The sequence below is a fragment of the Oreochromis niloticus genome, linkage group LG11 (genome assembly GCF_001858045.2).
Source record: "Oreochromis niloticus isolate F11D_XX linkage group LG11, O_niloticus_UMD_NMBU, whole genome shotgun sequence".
Taxonomy (NCBI): Eukaryota; Metazoa; Chordata; class Actinopteri; order Cichliformes; family Cichlidae; genus Oreochromis; species Oreochromis niloticus.
The window spans coordinates 30,365,452-30,384,525 of NC_031976.2; the positions used below are offsets into that span (position 1 = coordinate 30,365,452).

General features: G+C 37.9%; 1 protein-coding gene across 2 annotated transcripts; it reads left to right on the plus strand.

Moving 5' to 3' along the window:
- Positions 1 to 566: 566 nt before the first annotated feature.
- capn7 (calpain 7) lies at positions 567 to 17,460 on the plus strand. Of its 2 annotated transcripts, XM_005455184.4 has the most exons (22): positions 567 to 967; positions 1,227 to 1,335; positions 2,519 to 2,676; positions 2,824 to 2,891; positions 3,060 to 3,293; positions 3,632 to 3,718; positions 4,154 to 4,280; positions 4,714 to 4,799; positions 4,932 to 5,025; positions 5,498 to 5,644; positions 6,055 to 6,161; positions 6,275 to 6,395; positions 7,410 to 7,554; positions 9,006 to 9,105; positions 9,282 to 9,417; positions 9,528 to 9,603; positions 9,972 to 10,117; positions 11,261 to 11,323; positions 11,523 to 11,653; positions 12,695 to 12,787; positions 13,710 to 13,879; positions 14,971 to 17,460. In XM_005455184.4, exons 1-21 carry the CDS (start codon positions 866 to 868, stop codon positions 13,852 to 13,854), a joined length of 2,475 nt encoding a protein of 824 aa, XP_005455241.1. In that variant the 5' UTR covers positions 567 to 865; the 3' UTR covers positions 13,855 to 13,879; positions 14,971 to 17,460. The 2 variants fall into 2 exon arrangements, with proteins under 2 accessions (XP_005455241.1, XP_003450327.1); XM_003450279.5 differs by having other exon boundaries at positions 13,710 to 17,458.
- Positions 17,461 to 19,074: the final 1,614 nt, after the last annotated feature.

Consider the following 19,074-nt stretch of genomic DNA (forward strand, 5'->3'; position numbering starts at 1 on the left):
TCTTTGTTTTGACTATTTTAAAACATACTGCAATCTATTTTTTCCATAAAAATTTTGAGACGTTTGAGTGTAGTGACTTAAACCAAGAAATAGAGGGTTTATTAGGGATCAGCAAGGAAAAATGATTTTTGAGACAGGTAAAGTTTTCCAACAGGTAAGATCATCCTCTACCATTTTTAGTAAACAAATGTGATTCTGGAAAAAAAAAAAAATCCTCATAAAAACGATTGCTCTTCCCCTTTTCCTCTTGATTGTCAGCTCCAGAATCAAAATCCTTTGTCCAATATATCCACTATCCCTCTCATAACCATGTAAGTCTGGTCAGTTCACCTGGTCAGACACAATTTAACTCATTCTGACCCTTTGTATACTTCTGCATCATCCTCTTTCCCATATTTTAATGGTATGGCTCATAAAGAAAAAAAGAAAGACTAGACTTATACTACAATATTTTACTAATTGCCAATAAATAACGTTAGCTGTATTAAAAAAAAATGTTATTTTCCCCTGCTCGTGAACGCAACGTCGTACCCCCCGATATCTGCGCTCTTCAACAGCGCTAGCGTTTCTACTGCGACTGCGCGAATTGTCTACCGGAAACAGTATGGTTCTTTTGGTGTCTGCTAATGTTGTAGTCATTTGTTAAAAGGCAGAGGAAAACTTTTACCGTGGCAGTTTTGGCTGTGGGATCAACACCACGTATCAGCATTATCTTCACTATGTTTTTTCCGAGTTGATAGAATGAACAGTGCCAACAGAGAAAAGCAGATATTTTGTTTGTAGACATTTTATAGGTAGCTAACGGTTAGCTAGCCTGTTCTGGCTAACTGAGAGATTGTCACTCTGTCAACAAGTTTTGTTCGACATGGACTCCGCGGCGCTGGAACTTGATGCTGTCACTTTTGCCAAAACAGCTGTAACACATGACCAGAATGGCAAATATAACGAGGCTGTATTTTATTATAAGGTAAGTGCCAATAAGTTTTACCTGTAAACGTCTGCCATTTTTCAGGGTTAGCATTTTGCTAATCTTAGAAGTTCAAACTCACTTTCATTTCTGTAATAGCCGCAGGATTAGATTTAAGAAGTCTACTACTTTACGAATCAACAGTTTACAAATATATTTGGTCCAAGTTGAGGGTTGCTAGTGCCCCTGGATGCCAGTACTTAGTGACCGGATGTGATACTTTTCCAACCGCTGCCTCTTTTATGTTTGTTTTCCATAGGAGGCAGCTCAGGCCCTCATTTATGCTGGCATGGCAGGGTCCAAACTGGAAGGGATCCAGGAGAAAGTGAATGAATACTTGGATCGGGTTCAAGCCCTCCACAATGCAGGTAAGCTCACCTCACAATAGGCCCAAAGGGTTGTGCTTCTGATGGATTTTCAGATGACTTACAAATGAAGGCTTAATGTGAAATATAAATCACATAAAAGCTACCCTAGTAATATAGAATGAAAATATAGACCTGGAAATGAATATAGTCCCATTTTAATTAAGGTATGGATAGCTGGAAACTGTAATAAACACACTCCACATGTTGTTCATTAAACTTGTTGTCTAAAAGACACTCATTATCCTGTTTTACTGAGTTGTTGATTTATCTTGAGCAACACCTTAAAAGAGGTGAAGTGTTTAATGAGTAAGAAAATGTTTCTCTTTTTTACTGAAAAGGACATAAATTCTCAGTTTCTGTCTGACCAGTTTTTTCCATGACTCTCCTCATGCTCTTGATTTGTGTGTTCACATGGGTGTGGCCACAGAATGTACAAGAGTCCTGTTACCACTAGATGATGTGTAATGCTGGGTATTGCTGTTTAGTGATTTCTATAATATGAAGTGTAGAAATTGATTGCTCTTTTTTTCTATCATCTTTCTATCATTTATCCAGAAAGCTACCAAAAAAATCACAACTAAGTTAACTTAGCACCTGTCTGAGCCAGCGTTAACAAAGAATAATAATTACTTTATGACATTTTTAAAGGTGGAGTTTATGTGTATGCTGTTGTATTAAGCAGCACCAGTAAACTTACTAAACTGATAGTTTAAGCACTATTTCAGCACTGTTCAAGAGATTAAAGGTGGCTCAAGAAAAGTTGTTGGAGGGTTAAATTCTGTTTTACTTACTGAATACAATGTGAGACAAATATGGACAGACAGTAGTTAAGATGAGTCTTTGGGTCAGATAGGAAAGACTAGGGAGCATTAATCTCCTTATCTAGTGTCTGGTCTTAATCTGGACCTGTCCAACAAGTCTTTGGTGTTTTTTCCTGCATGTTGTTCAGGTTTTAGCTAGAGACAAAGAAAAGCGCCTGTTTTGTAATGAAGATATTCATATTTCCAACTTTCATCTTGAGTTTTCATTTACTCAAGTATAATGTGCTAAAAACAGGTTTGGATAACTTGGTGTCCATTAAAAATCCTCTATGACAACAATGTAATTAAGACTCCATGGGAAAATGAATTAGGTCAAATTACCTGTTGTCTTAACCATTTCTTCCTTTGACCTTTGACACTAGTTCAAGCACAGAAAAGTGACCCACTGAAGTCCCGGCACCAGTTGGACCTGGAACGTGCCCACTTCCTGGTTACCCAAGCCTTTGAGGAAGATGAAAAGGGAAATGATGATGAAGCTATTGAACTGTACACTCAGGCTGTGGAGCTGTGCATTAAAACGGTTAGTATCTTGCTGTGCCCCTTTCTGTTTTTCATTATGTCACTCACTGACTGACACTCAAACTTCCCTCATATTATCCCTACTCATGCTCACATTTCAATCACAATTCCTCTTCCTGATTTCTTTTGTTTGTTTTGTTTTCACCAGTCCAATGAAACATCTGAGCAAGTGCTGCAGAACAAACTGAAACAGCTGGCACGTCAAGCTTTAGACAGGTACATATAAAACTGGTCCTGATTTTGTGTTGTAAACTAGAATGTTCATCATTCATTTTAATGCTCTAGAGCTTTTTGTTTTAATGTTGTTGTTGTTTTCACTTTTTGCATATTAAAAAAACAAAACAAAAAAACCCAAAATAAACTTCTTCCACTATATTTTGCCAGAGCCGAAGGTCTTAAAGAATCCCAGTCCAAAACGGCTTCAGCTCAGGACAGGACGGGGGCTCCTGGAACCAAGCCCAGCACTGGTGCCAGTTCAGGAGGACCTGTCCGCCAGTTCCTCCCTCTTGGGCCAGACTTCAGCCTCAATGACCGACAGCAATCCCAATCTGTCCGGGCTGTGCAGTCCAGTGAGCCCCAAGGTCAGCGCTACACATCTGAGGAGATCGAGGTACTCAGGTGAGAAGGCTCACTGAATATGTCATAAAGGCCCATGTTTCTGGGTATCTCTTTAGCATACCCCTTTAGTTGCTGAAAACTTTTAGAAAGTATAACATTTAAATTTTTTTCGAATGTAGTTTTGTGCTAAATCACTGCACCAGGTGGCAAATGAAATTACTGCCTCAGCCTTTGATGAAATTATGTTGAAAATCTTTGGATGCAAAAGATGCCTGGAAAACTTGTATAGGGCTCTTTAATGCCCTAATGGTTTTATCCTTTTTAAATATGTAAATACTACTGCATACAAAATTATGTGTCAAAGCTTTTCTATTTCATTAAACATGCTTTATTTTCAGGAGTACATCTACAATCAATGGCATAGCCTACGTGCCCTTTATGAGCGTGGACCTTAAAGAGCGATTTGCCTTTCCTGTACCTTTCTCGTGAGTTTGCTTTATTGTTTGCAGTCAGTTTTTATAATAGTAACATTGTTTCAAAGTTAATACATGCCTCACTTAGGCATTCAGGAGAGAAAAGTCATGTGCGATGTATGTATTTTGGAGACAGTCTTAAGATTTGTGGAAACTGCAGTATCTGTTTCTTGACACATTGAAGGAAAGGATACCTGAAACACTCAACACTAAAACACTTTTGCTTTGAGATGTGGTTGTAAGAAGTTTTTCCAGGTTAAATTCGTATAACAAATGCAGGCTTGTCAGTAGAAAACATTACATATATGAAGCTTTGGTCCAATACATGTGGGAATTACTGACAGAAACTTACTGTAGTTGAAAATTGATGACATAGAAAAATAAAATGTGTGACTGACTTGGCTAAACACAGTTTTTGTTTTTATTTTATTTTTTTCTTCTCACCAGGGACAAATCAGGGAAACTGGCTTTGTCACCCAAACAGAAAGCCATCTTCTCCCGCTGGGTTCGGCCAGATGAGATCTGCAATAACCCCACGATGATCATGTCTGTGTCCAGCTTCAGCATCAAACAGGTTGGACTGGTTTCATTTTATTTCCACAATCCTCAATTGATCTCTACATGTATTTTCTAAAATGCTTATATTTGAATATTAAATAAAAATCTTGTTCAAACTTTGTCCTTTACCACAATTATTTTTCTCATGTTAGTTATTGAAGAATCATGCATTTAAAATTTGTTTCTTTAACATGGGTTGGATGATATGGTGGTTTTTTTGTTCACTGCTTAAATTCATCCAGTAGATGGCACAGTAACACCACAGATAAACGTTTTTATGGGAGACTATTTAAAAACCCTTTTGATATGTAAAAAGAGCACAAACATTCAGTGTAAAAAGTCCAAACTCAGACTTAAAGTAATGGTGATTTTATGCAATGTATTTAAATGTATGTAATTATATATTAACCCACATTCACATTGATTTCCTCATTTCATCTTCTGTCCAGACGGTGGTATCTGACTGTTCGTTTGTGGCCTCTTTAGCCATCAGTGCAGCCTACGAGAGACGCTACAACAAAAAACTCATCACCAGGTGCTGTGTAGCTTCTGTTCCTTACTGATATTGTTTTTATGGCACATCAGCATGCAGTGCATTTTAATTTAAACTGTCTTTCATACTAAAAAGCAAAATAGCCATTGAACCTTGCATGTTTGTGTGTTGCAGCATAATCTACCCTCAGAACAGACGAGGAGAGCCAGAATACAACCCCTGTGGAAAGTACATGGTCAAACTCCATATCAACGGAGTTCCCAGGAAGGTAAACAACGATTTACAACAGTCAGTTACCTGTTACCTGTTGGTTATTTGCATTGCAAATATTTTGTCTTTACAGTGTGAGTTGAAATAAGCATAAAAAAAGTACTTTGTGAAATGTTTACACTCATGTCATCTGTTCATGATGCAAAAGAAAATATCTTGTTTTGATTTTTTGTTTTGGGTTTTTTGTTGTTGTTGTTGTTGTTGTTGTTTTTTTTTAGATTTAATAATGCATTCTGGCATTAATTTTAATATAACAATAGTTTTTTTTTTTTTTAAGTATACAAATTCATCCCCCCCCCCCCCCTTTTTTTTTTTTTTTTTTTTTTTTGTACTTCAAAAAATGGAAAATGAGGAAAAAGTCTTACTTCTATCTGATAACTCCTGTGCATGAGAAAAAGTTATAGTTATGATCTTTGTTATATTACTCCTGCTTTCCTTAAACTGAGGAACTGACTCTTTGCCTGTTCCAGGTTATTATAGATGACTTCCTCCCAGTGGATCGCAATGGAGAGTTATTGTGCTCCTACTCCAGCAACAGGAACGAGCTCTGGGTGTCCCTGATTGAGAAGGCCTACATGAAGGTGATGGGCGGCTACGACTTCCCTGGTTCCAACTCGGTAAGTAAACCGGGACATTTGTTAATTAGTGATTTCTCCTGGTGCAAAAAGGTAACATCTAAAAATAGCTCCCCAATAAAAAGTAATTAAGTAAAATATTTTGTGCAGGGATTTGCTGGAACTGAGGAGAAAGGAATGTACAGTTGCAATAAGTTTAAATATATTTAAAAATAAATGTGCTTTTTTTTTTTTTTTTTTTTTTTTTTTTTTTTTAGCTTGATAAATTTGTGTCTTTGTAATTAGTTCACTTCCAGGTTTAGTAACTCCAAAAAGCTTCTCTTTTCCTAAATTTTGCAGCCATGCTGTTGAGCAACTTTCTGCATATATTCTGAATTCAAAAAAAGTCTGATGTCAAAGTCAAGAAATTAGTTTTCTTAAGAACTGTTTTCATAATAGCCTAATTTTTACAGAATATTGATCTGCATGCTCTCACTGGCTGGATTCCTGAACGCATCGCTATGCACTCTGACAATCAGTCATTCAACAGGGACGACACCTTCCGCATGCTCTTCCAGAGGTAGATGCACAGACTTACACAGGCATAATTATTTTATAGGCCATAATAAATTCCTCAACTAAACATCTGTGCTTATTCTCACTCTGTATGTGCTTCTCTCTCTCCTGTTTAAGGTTTCACAGGGGTGACGTTCTCATCACCACAGCAACGGGTGTAATGACAGAGGAGGAAGGGGAAAGATGGGGTTTAGTGCCAACACACGCTTACGCTGTTCTTGACATCAGGGAATACAAGGTTAGTGTTGGTCGTTTACCATTATACTGTCAGTTTGAGATGGACAATGGTGAAATAAGCTGTTTTAGAAACTGTCCTTTATAAAACTAAATTCAAAAGCTAATCACTAACACATTAGTCCATACCATTGCTTAACATCATTTTTATATACATCAAGCCATTAGTGGCCCCTCATACACAATGGATAGTGGATACTTTCTAATTTCCAGCAGGGGGAACTAATTTTGTTGCAAAAAAAAAATCAGATTGATATGTTTGTGAGAAACTGTTTCTACTTTTCACCTGATTTGTTTCTTTAAGCACTTATCAAGTTAAATTTGTATACAAAGATGATCCTAAAGGAACGATGGGATTGTCTTACTATTGCGGTTACACAGTCAATGTTTCCTTCAATTTTTCATCTGCCTTATATTGACTCAGAGACGGAGTGTGGGGGGAAATCAGGTTTATGACATTTATATTATACTGACCCTGCTGCAGCGCCGATATCCGAAACACTGGTGAACTCAATATTTCAATATGAATTGAATTCAGCCCTGCTAACCGGCTTTGCAGGTATCTCTGAAACTTCTAAAAGATCTCTGTGCATGGTTTTACTAGTTATTGTCAATTATGGTAAAATGGTAAATGGCCTGCATTTGTATAGCGCTTTACTCAGTCCCTAAGGACCCCAAAGTGCTTTACACTACATTCAGTCATTCACCCATTCACACACTGGCAATGGCAAGCTACATTGTAGCCACAGCTGCCCTGGGGCGCACTGACAGAGGCGAGGCTGCCGGACACTGGCGCCACCGGGCCCTCTGACCACCACTAGTAGGGTGGGGTTTTTAAACTTCCCAAAATAAAAAAAAATCCTCATGCACACTAAACTGAAGAATGAGCACTTCATTCTTATATTCTTCATTGTAAATGTTTAGTAAACACACTAGTTTGTAGTATTTGTAGATAGTGAAGTCATTTTTTTCTGCTTGTGTGATTAACCTCATACCTGCGGGTTTGTTTCTCTTGTAGAAAATGCGATTCCTGCAGCTAAAGAATCCATGGAGTCATCTTAGGTGGAAGGGACGCTACAGTGAGCGCGATGAGAAGAACTGGACACCTGAGCTCCTGAAATACCTCAACTTTGACCCCAAGACAGCTCAGAAGTTTGATAACGGTATCTGAGTTTATTGAGTTTTGCAATCAGTACTTTGAAATTGGTCACACACATTGGTCTTTATATTCTGTCTTTAAGTAATTCCAGGGTATGGAGCATATTCTGTCGCAGTTTAGCTGTTACAGTCGGTTTGTTTTTCTGTTCCTGGTAACTAATGTACTATTTATTTATTTTTACTTTTTTTTTTTTAAGTTAAACATTGTATGTACACTTACTGTGTGTGCATTTAAGAACCTTGTGAAAATGTTAGTCACATTCTTAAATAATCAAACGGTATTTTAAATGTTATAGAAATATGTGGCAGTTTGCGTCATGCATAAAATTACTCACACAGTGTTAGATTAAATAGAGGGTATGCCTCACTCTGGTTGCCTCTGTCAGGTGGTTTTAGTGTTTACACCAGGGGTCCCCAATCCCAGTCCACGAGGGCCGGTGTCCCTGCAGGTTTTAGATCTCACCCTGGGTCAACACACCTGAATCACATGATTAGTTCATTACCAGGCCTCTGGAAAACTCCAAGACATGTTGAGGAGGTAATTTATCCATTTAAATCAGCTGTGATGGATCACAGACACATCTAAAACCTGCAGGGACACCGGCCCTCGCGGACTGGGATTGGGGGACCCCTGGTTTACACTTTCCCATCACAGAGAGAGACAGAGGTGCTGAAATCTTCAACATTTGCCATTATAATATCTCAGAAGACAGTTTACCGGTGTTGCAGTTTAATAAAATATGAATTGGATAAAAAGAAGAAAATAAATGGACGGATAGATTAGCCAACTGATTCCTTCTTACTGTTACCAGATCCACCATCTTTCTGTATGTAGTTTGCATGTTCTCCCCGGTGTCCAGGTACACTGGTTTTCTGCCACAGTCCAAAGACATGCAGTTAGTCAGGTTAGGTTAATTAGTGTTTCCAAATTGGCCATAGGTAAAAAGGTTGAGTGTGAGTGGTTATCTGTCTCTCTGTGTCCGCCCTGTGACTCACTGGCAACATGATCAGGGTGTACCTAAAAGGTAGCTGGGATCGGCTTCCACCAACCCTAAACTGGATAAACAGAAGAAAGTAGATGGAAAGATAACTGCTGTTGTGAATGGGTGCCATATAAATAAAAAAATTAATTCAAAATGAAATAGTATCCACAGAAGAACTTAAGGAGATAGAATTAAAATATTATGCTTTACAAATAATGAACATTGGAGAGTGTTTAAAAATTAAAATCACTTGCTAAGAAAGCAAAAGTTACAAAAGTTACTCACCATGATGTGCAGTGCCGACTTTATTCATAGGCTTATGACATAGTCGATATGTTGCTAATGAAATCCAGTATATACCTGAAGTCACTGTGAGGGTATAAATCCAAACAATTTTTATCTCTCTTGGCAAACTTAAAATGATTAAAAAATGATAAATTAGTGTTAACGATCAACTTGTGTTTGCTTTCCAGGTGTGTTCTGGATCGCATGGGAGGACCTTTGTCAATACTATGATGTCATCTACCTGAGCTGGAATCCTGCACTCTTTAAAAACTCTTCCTGTATTCACAGGTGTCTGTTTATTTATATTACTCATGTTTTATGGATGCAGAGGTTTTCGCTCACATTTTAAGGACTATTCAAGGGAACAAAAAACATCACATAGTATCTTACTCTTAAATATTCTGGTACATTTTGTGATATTCTACACTGACATGTCTATGTTCTGGTTTCTTTTCCATCTGCAGTACCTGGGATGGAAAGCTGGGTCCAGTGAAGGATGTCTACAGTCTTGCCAACAATCCCCAGTACAGGCTGGAGGTTCAGTGTCCAGCTGGTGGTGCTGCTGTGTGGGTGCTTCTCACCAGACACATCACTGATAAGGTAAAGGCACAGATCTGATATATTTTTATTTCATCCAGATTTCATTTCCATTAATGTGGTGGCCTGATACTGTAATGCTACACTTTTGTGCTATGACTGTGTCTGTCCAGGATGATTTTGCACAAAACAGAGAGTTCATCACGCTGGTCGTTTACAAGACGGATGGCAAGAAGGTTTACTATCCAGGTGAGGTTTGATAGATGCTTTAGAGGACATTTTTTTCTTTCTCTGCACCACCGAGCAAGGAGAGTTCCACTATAGATGAATGGTAGCAGGAGATTGATGACGGCCTTTATTTCTGCCCTACAGTCGCATACAGCAAGGTCAGATGCCTGGAAGAAAGAGATTAGTCTATTGCAGAGCCCTAGCTTTAGTGATGCATCGCTCTTTTTACAAAGATACAAAGAAAAACTTCACTAACATTTACTACCCTATAAAATCGATACTGGAGGTTAAGAAGAAATTCAGTTAGAAGTTCAGTTTGAAGAAAGTTTTACGTTATCTGTAAGCTACAGTGTGGTTATTTACTTTGAATACCTCTTCTTCCTCCCCAGCGGACCCCCCTCCTTTCATAGATGGCATCCGTATCAACAGTCCACACTATCTGACCAAGATGAAGCTGACCAGTGCAGGAACACACACCTTTACTCTGGTGGTTTCCCAGTACGAGAAACAGAACACCATCAACTACACACTGCGGGTGAGAGATGTTAACTCTGTTTATGCTCATACACAGAAGTACAGTCTAAAAAGTAATTTAAAAAGTCTTGTCTTCATTATTTTTTTTTTTACTATTGAAATCATTTCTAACTCTAACTAGAATTTGATGTGACAGCTGGTAACAACAGTTTCAAAGCTATCTATTGGGCATTTTGTCAGAACTCAAGTACACAGGAGCCAAGTTGATCTATAAGTTTCAGTTGGGTTTCCTACAAACTCATAAGGATCAAAACCTGGTTGTGCTAGAATAAGCACGATGTCTGTTTTTCTGTCAGACTTACTGTACATACTTATACATGCAGTTAGGAACAGTGACTGCTCTTCTCTGATCTCCTCTCCCTATAAATGAAAATTCACCTCTCACATTATTCTGCTACACCCACTTCAGCTTGTCTGAAAAAGCAGGTCCTTGAGTTTAGATTCTCAGGGACTTTTTAAGTGCGCGCGTGTGCTGCGTGACCCAAATATATTTTTAGTTATTTATAATTCATGGACTCCTCTTGCGAACCGCAGTGAAGACTTGGGAAAACAGTTTATACTGAAATCCCTCATTAAAAAAACAACGTGCACTAGTGTGCACGTGTCAGCTGGAAGCTTTGTGTTTTATGTGTGTGTGAATTCTGTAACAGCAACACGAATTCTGTAACAGCAACACGACTGCTGTAAACACTGCAGGCTTTCTCTCAGTTTCTCTCTCTCCCTCTGTCTCCAACAAGCCAGCCGTGAAGAAAAAATCCCCTCCTATCAGCTCACATCAGTGTTTCTCTATGAATATCATCTTTGGAATAACTGATTGAACTCTCTCGTGTTCATTGTGTTTTCACCAGAGATCAAAGCCGGAAGCAGAAAATCTGATTTCTTTTCTAATGTTTCTTTTGCCAGAATGGCACTGATATAAAAGATCTATTTCATGAGCAGATGGTTAAGAATTCACACACAGTTTTTACAGTGTTTGGAGCTACAATATGCACATTTTGACAAAGTTCTAGATGATGAAGGAGTATTATTAGGCAGGGTATTTTTTTTTTGGTTGCTTCCTTTGTTTTTCATTGAATATTTTACTGAGCAGTTTGCCCACTAACAATGTGAACCCTAAAATAATGGAGGTTGTTTCTTTATGCAGGTCTACACTGGATGCAAATTCACCTTCTCCAAGATCCCAAATCCCTTCACTCACACAAAAAGGGTATGCTATGTATAAATCATCAACTAAATTCTGTGCATTATGTATTTTGTCATGCAATTTAGTACTGTTACATTTTTGGGCAATTTTGTTAGCTAAATTAGACAACATTATATTAACTGTATTCTGTGAATGTATTTACGTTGTGCAAACAGTTGGATATTGTGGATATTATGTTTACTGACTTTATTTCTGTCTTCAGATCAATGGTCAGTGGAAAGGGCTCAGTGCCGGTGGCTGTGGAAACTACAAAGACTCGTACAAAAATAACCCAATCTATCAGATTAACCTGGAACGCTCCGGACCACTGCTCATCGAGCTCCGAGGATCCAGGTGAGCCCCCTATACCCTAGTTGGTATACTGAGGCGCAATATACTATATGTGGTATAGAGTAAATTGGGTCTCCATATGACGATAATATCCTAATAGGAGCACAGTTTTCAATTTTCATTGAAATCATTCATGTCGTTTTAGCTCCAATAGATTTAAAAGCTTGTTTTACTTTTACTTCATCTGTGCTTGTAGTTGTATAATCTGCATATAGCAGAAAATGATGACATAAAACAAACACTGAAACCATCAGCATCATCAACCTCTCAGTCTGGGTATTTATGTGCTACTTAGAAAATGCCAGCAAAAAGATTCTGGGAAAATTAGATTTTATAAAACAAAATTGGGTTAAATTAGTCCTCCGGGGTCGTGGTCACGGCTCTTATTTTAGCATACCTCAGATCTCTAACCAACTGATGGAATTTATGTCAGCACAGCCAAAACTACTTGAAAGTCTTTGTCACTCTGTGCTACATTATTATATAAATACTTCAGAAGTGAAATGGAATTTGAATTTGTTAAATGTTCGGCTCAGATAAACAGATAAACCAGGTTATGCTTTTCTAGTTGTTTGTAGGGAGGGTTAACAGTGACGCAAATGGCACAAAACTAAGGCGTTTGTTCACCATGCCAATGACAGATGTTTTTGTAGTGGTTTTGTTTTGTTTTTCTGGCATTAAAACTCCTCGTTAATGGCAATAATTTTAGGTAGTTGCCACTTGTCCTGCCATTATATTTTACTTCATTTCAAGCATATTTGTTTGACTAGCTTTAAGTGACTTATTAGCACAACAGCTAAGTGACCTTTCTCATGTAGCATTAGCATATAAAAATCCTTTGGCTCAATCCCTTACATACTGAGACGCACAGGCTTGTTGCACTGAAGTCCAACTATGCACTGCAGGAAACCAAATAAAGGCAAAACAAAAAGCTGTGATTTTTCCTCAACAATGAATAACCCTACGACTTTAGCTTGAGCATCTTTGATCTGTGTAGAAGTCAGTTGCCATTCTCTGCATTTTATTTCTGTTCTGTGTCTGCAGGCAGTACAGCGTTGGGTTTGAGATGGTGACAGTGTCGACAGTGGGTGATCCAGGCTCAGCTGCCTTCCACAAGAAGAGCAGTGGCGATTACAGGTACAGTAATGAGCAGGCATCATCGTGAAAGGTACACAGGCTGCAGAGCAACAAGTCCATCCTGACCATAAACTGAGTTTGAAGTCTGGTCATTTATCAACACTGCAGAAGATTTATTTGAGTTCAGTTACAGCATCAGGACCGCTGTTACAACTGAGCAGTACATTGATCTAATGTGATATCTTTGTGACTTTCTGAGGGCAAAATGAATTTTCATTTGATTGAAAGTATTTATTCATTAAAATAAAATTAAATGTATTCTGCTGAATTTTCCTGTAAGAGATCACAAAAATGTTTCTTACTACAATTTGCATATTTCTAAGATATTGATCAATTAATTTTGTTCCTCAAAAACTTGTTTCCATCTGCGATTGTAGATCTGTACCATCAATAAATTTTTAACAGGTCAATACTAAAACGGTCAGCAGGAATATGTATTAAGCTGTGGATTTTATTGTTTACAAACATGTGGGTATAGCTGAGTCAGTTCAGTGTTTCACATGCAGTAATTTTAGATTTTACCACCAGGGGGCAGCATTTTTTTTTTTTATCAGTGGGTGTGTTACGATGTTTTCAGATTTTTGCTGCTGTTTAAGATGTTTAAGTCTTTTTAGCAAACCTAGTTTCCTCAAGAGAATTTGAAAGTGTTCCTGATTACTTGCCTGGTTTAAACAAATAAAATAAAAATAACTTATGCTGTTTATAGATTTGGTTAGGTTTGGAAGATTAAAACTTTTTTTTTTTTTTAATAAAAGAATTTACAGAAAGTACCTTTTAGTCAAAGTCGTTCAAGAAAAGTTAGTCTGATCAATTTGGCTCATCTTTTAAAATGAAAATGTGATGTTTAGTTTCCCACACCTCTGAAATGACATCAACCCTCTGCCATAAATTGACGTCACAGCCTCTTCCTTGCTTCTTGCAGATGTGGTTTCTGCTACATGGAGGTGGATCATGTCCCAGCAGGCATCTATAACGTCACCCCCACCACTTTCCTGCCCAAACAGGAAGGACCCTTCTTTTTGGACTTCAGCAGTACTACACCCCTCAAGGTCTCCCAGCTCCAATGAAGATGGAGCTGGGATTGGGAGGAAGGTACTTGGTGGCATTGTGGAATATATTTCTGAAACTGCATTTTGGAAGTGCCAAGGCCTCCACAAAGCCCAGAATGTGACTGCTGCTAGCATTTCCCCTTCTTTTACTGAGACCTTTTTCTGATGTGGACTTGAATTTCAAAACTGAATCAAGGATACCACAAATCTGTTCTGGAGATATAATCAAGAGGGACTTCGATATGGACTAAAATGCATCAACCATCAAGGCATCTTGGGACATGAGTAAAAAAACAAAAACAAAATAACATCTCTGCCAAATTTAAAAACAGCCCATTACAAGCCTCACAAAGTAATGGTGTTAAGAGCAGTAACTCCTTTTACCCTAATAAGGCACAGAATTCCTCAAATAGAACAATTAGTATCAAGATTTTTGTTCTTATTGTAGGCAAATCTGAGTGATTTCATGGAACAATAATGATCACACGGCCACATCTGGGATTCATCGGGATGTGGAGCAGTAACGAGGTTGAAGCTGCAGAATTAGTGACATGGGTACTTAAACATAGCCGATTTTTCTACTTGTTCACAGGATCTGTTTTACTGCAGTGAACACCTCAGCACTAAAGAGCTACAGCCTTGTGGTTTCGAATCACAGGTTTAATTTTAAGACAAGGATTATGTATTTAAGATATGACGGTACTTTTGGATTGTAGCTGAGTGCATTCAGCCTAAAATGTGACCAGCAGCAAGCCAACCAGTGTTGAACTATACACATAAGTAAATGAAAAGATGAAGCTGAAATTCAAAATTAATTAAAAGACCAGGGGAAAAAATGAATAACTCTCATATAAATGAGAAAAGTAGTCCAAGGGTTTCATGTTTGAGGTGCTCATTACTTCAAAGCTTCAAAGACACTGACAACCACAGTTAAAAAACACAACATGCTGTTTCTGAGAAGTAATTAAATCACTTGCAAAGTATATTGAAATCTTATCTGTTGTGATATCCACTTCTTCTAGCAATTAAATAAGCTGCCAAAAAAAAGCTGTTTTAAAAAACAGTTAACATGTCAGGTGGAAGGGGCAGTTAGTTTCTTTGAACGACCAACAAAATATTTTCTTTAATTCTCAGGAGCAGTGCAGCAGAGCAGCATCACAGGGAATCCAGTATGGCAGCAGTTGAATGATGTCTCTACGTGTTGTCTGTTGATGTGATGGCTGAGTGAGAAACATCAGCCTGATTTCACTGACAGGCTTCACGTTGAGTTTGTTATACATGAGCGTGCGTATGTGGGTGCGTGTAGATGTCTGATTGTCACTGTTACAAACTTAAATGTCTTGCCAAGTACCCATTATATGTTTACCTTTTGTTTTGTCGATGCACTGCACTTTAAACTCTTTTTCATCGTGTTTACTGTTTGGTTCATCGGTGCAAACAGCAGCTCATCCTAAGTCACCGTGTTTCCTCAGTTTATAGTGTAGAAAGTTTATTTTGGGTGATGTCAGCTATCAGCAGTCTGTCATGTACAGATGCTGCTGCTATATTCATTGCTGCTCATCTCTGCCAACCTTTACAATTGCATCACAAATCCCTGGGCAACAATATGTGTTGCAATCATAGAGGTACTTCTGTAAGAGATTGTATTAGATTTGGATTTGGGCTAGATACCCTGAAATACCAATGCTGAAGTTAACATGAGGAATATGTTGCATCATGTGGAAGCAGCCGGCCAATATTATGCTCATTAACTGTAGTGTATGCTTAGAGACATTTGAATGGGAGAACATTGAGTCAACTCACCGAAGGACTTTTGATCTCATAAGAAGAAATGTTCAGTGCTCTTCTCATTGCATTGCAACTTGCAGACTCAAAATCTACAGGCCAGTTTTTTTCTGGAGTTTCCAACATCAAAGTTTATGCTTCACCTTGGGAACATAGTTTGAAAAATGATATGGTCAGCTTACTATATGGTTTTTGTTTGTTTGTTTGTTTTAGCTTTTAATTGCATCAAAGCTTAACTAAAAGTGAAGGGAGTTCAGTCAGTTGTCACAGAGCTTATTGTAGTTGTTTGAGGACCTAAGAACCATCTCTTTGATATTCAAGCACTTACTGTAAAGACAAGCTCGTGAAAAAACAGCTCAAGTAATGAAAACTTTCTTCAGTCCATCCATCCATTTTTTTATTTTTATGTTTTGTTTTGTTTTTATGCTGGACCCTATCCCAGCTGCTATAGGGTAAAATTCAGGGTACGCCACGGACAGGTTGGCTAGTGCAACTAGATAGACAACCATTCATACTCAGTTCACACCTGCAGCCAATTTACCTTTAGTTAACCTAAACCCACAGACTGCATGTCTTTGGACTGTGGGAGGAAGCTGGAGTACTCAGAGAGAAGCCATGCAGACACGGGGAGAACATAAAAACTCCACACAGAAAGGCCCCAGCAGGGATGGTAGATTAAAACCCAGGTTCTTATTTTGCAAACTCAGAAGTTAAGTAACAGACAGCAAACACTTGGGAAATAATTATTAAACTTAATTTATTTTTAACTTTAATATAATTTAATATAATTCACTCTACAAATGTGTATTGTGGGCCATTATACTTGTCATTTTCGCCCTTGTGAATGGATATGAGGACACTGATGTCAGATCCACTGGCACAAGCCATGCTTTAGTGTCATTTTGGATGGTCATGCACCATTCAGTTTCTGTAACCTCAAGTTTTTCTGTTCCCTCAAAAATGCCATAAAGCAAATATAAATGTCACCGTCGGTGCACGAAGCAAACATTGCAGGGTGTATAATGGGCCCTGTAGTGCCATGGCTGCATGCTGAAGAAGTCTGTGTTCACTGAGCACAATGCACAGCTGTAAACCCCTGCGTGAGCCACCCTCAGTCTGCGCACAGCTGTTTCTTCTGTGATTAATGATTTCACCAATTTAATTTGGATTGTTTATTCATAAAATGAAGGGGAGAAATCCAAAACATGCAGTTTACAGTGGTGTAAAACACTGAAAAAGAGTTAATCATCACTTAAATAAACTTATAAATGAAGCATTTTTGCACAAATAATTAAGTGATTATCAAAATAGTTGCTGATGGATTTTCTGTTGTGTAACACGCCACGGGATGCTGTGCTGTGCGCTTAGTGTTCACAACATTACAGAAACCTCTTCACAATAAATCAGATAAAACTGTTCATCTTGGCTTTGCTTTTTAATCAATTTATTTTGAATATTTTAATTTCTCATGTGAATCATGTACATCTTGTCTGTGTACCATTATTCCTTTGCAATGGAAAAGTGTGCAGTGGAGACGGACTGTAAATGAATTAGTAATGTTGGTGTGTAAAAAGATTGACGCGAGCAGTTCAGCTTTAAATATCCATTGCGAGGGACTTCTTTTCACCTGTTTACTGATGATAATTTATTGTTGTAATGAATATCCCTCTCTCACCATACTGACTTGTCTTTTTATTACTGACTAGCCGACTCATTTAAAGATGAAACAAGACAATCTTGCAGCCGCCTGTTGTGTGAATGATGACATTTGCAGAACTTGCACTAAGCGCTGAGTAGACTGGCATGTTCAGAATTTGAATACAGAGAATTATACCTGTTTCTGTGTGTGCTGTTTTTCAATTATTTGTGCAGATAATCACAAGTATGGCACGTTATCTACCTCTGAAGCCAGCGTGCCATATTCAGATAACAGTATTTCTGCCCACAGCAATCCTGTACTGAAGCAAAACAGAAGTAATCATGTCAACTATAGAGGTGTGCTAATGACATGTTCAGCTATCAGCCTTATGATAACCTAACCCCTACAGAAACACTTCAAGCCCTCCCCCACATCTGACTGAGCCATGATTGCATGTAGCTGACTTAAACACTGGATCCAGTGCTAGAGGGTTAAGTCAGACATCTAGTGTTAAATTAAAAGGTAAGCCAGCCATATCAGTCTTGATCATCTGTGTGGCAATCTGACCCTAAAATCATTTGATCCTTTATATTAAAAAAAAAAAAAAAAAAAAAAAAAAAAATCCAACTGTGAAAATCATCACGAAAGGTTGTGATAACAGGGTGTTTCAAGTGAGCAGTCGGATGAAGCAGAGCCAGTTAAAGTTTTTATCAGCTTCTGAAGAATTTGCAGAAATGAAAGCTGTGAGGTGAGCTGGTGATCTTAATTTTGTCATACCGTTAGCTTTGTTTGTTCTATTTGTATTCAAATCTCATTGAAATGGGCAGTTGTTTAGACACTACTGAGGTTGTGCTGTGATTGGACAAGAAAAAAGGGGGTAAGTTCTCATAATCTTTTTTTAGTCTTTTTTGTTAAAAATCAGTGTTTTTAATTCATTTCTTAAAACAAGGTATATGAAGTAGAGGAGACATGAAAAATGATGAATTATGTTAGTGTGCAATAATCAGGCTTAGGTGTTATTTTCTTTGTGTATCAATAATTCATTTTAAAGTCTTCAAGCTTTATATCGAAGTGTTTAATACAAGTATTTCATTAACTTGGAATTACAGCTTTAATCCATTTTCAGAAGCTTAAAAGTAATTGGACAGTTAACAAAATACTAGCTTCATGCCCAGGTGAGGCCTGTTGTGCTTCTAACAGCACATCTCTCAGTGTCTTTACACATCCTTAAAATTAGAGGATGTGATGATGGCAACACCATGACAAGACAAAAAGGTTAATGTGATGTTGTTGTGTGTGCAACTACACTGAGGGAAAAAAAGCTAAAAGGTCAGTGTTAAAGTGCAAACAGGAAGACAGGCATGGGAAAACACTGAGCAGCCCAGTCAGCCCTCTCCAATTTCTTTTCAAAGCTCATGTCACATGTGGCTCTGATAAATGCCAACATGTCAGCGTGGAAATTAAGTGCCTCATAATCTCTGCAAAGCAATTTTCACAATTTTAAACTTCACAAGTTGCCTCCGAAGAAGTCTATCAGCACATTTAGTTACACATGCTTTAAGATTCGAAAAATGTGCTATTCTTAAGATCCTTACAGAATAGTTTAAAGTCGAATGTATGTTAAAACCCTACATGTTCTCACTTTAGACATTTAATACGGTCTCTTTGTTCTGTTAACAGGAGCTAAAATATTCTATTGTTCATCTTGCTAAACCTTCAGGCAAAGAAGCAATAACCTAAACAATAAACAATAAGTGGTGGTAATGTCCTCACCAAGCTTTCTCTTCTCTGAATCCTGATCACTTTACAGCTAT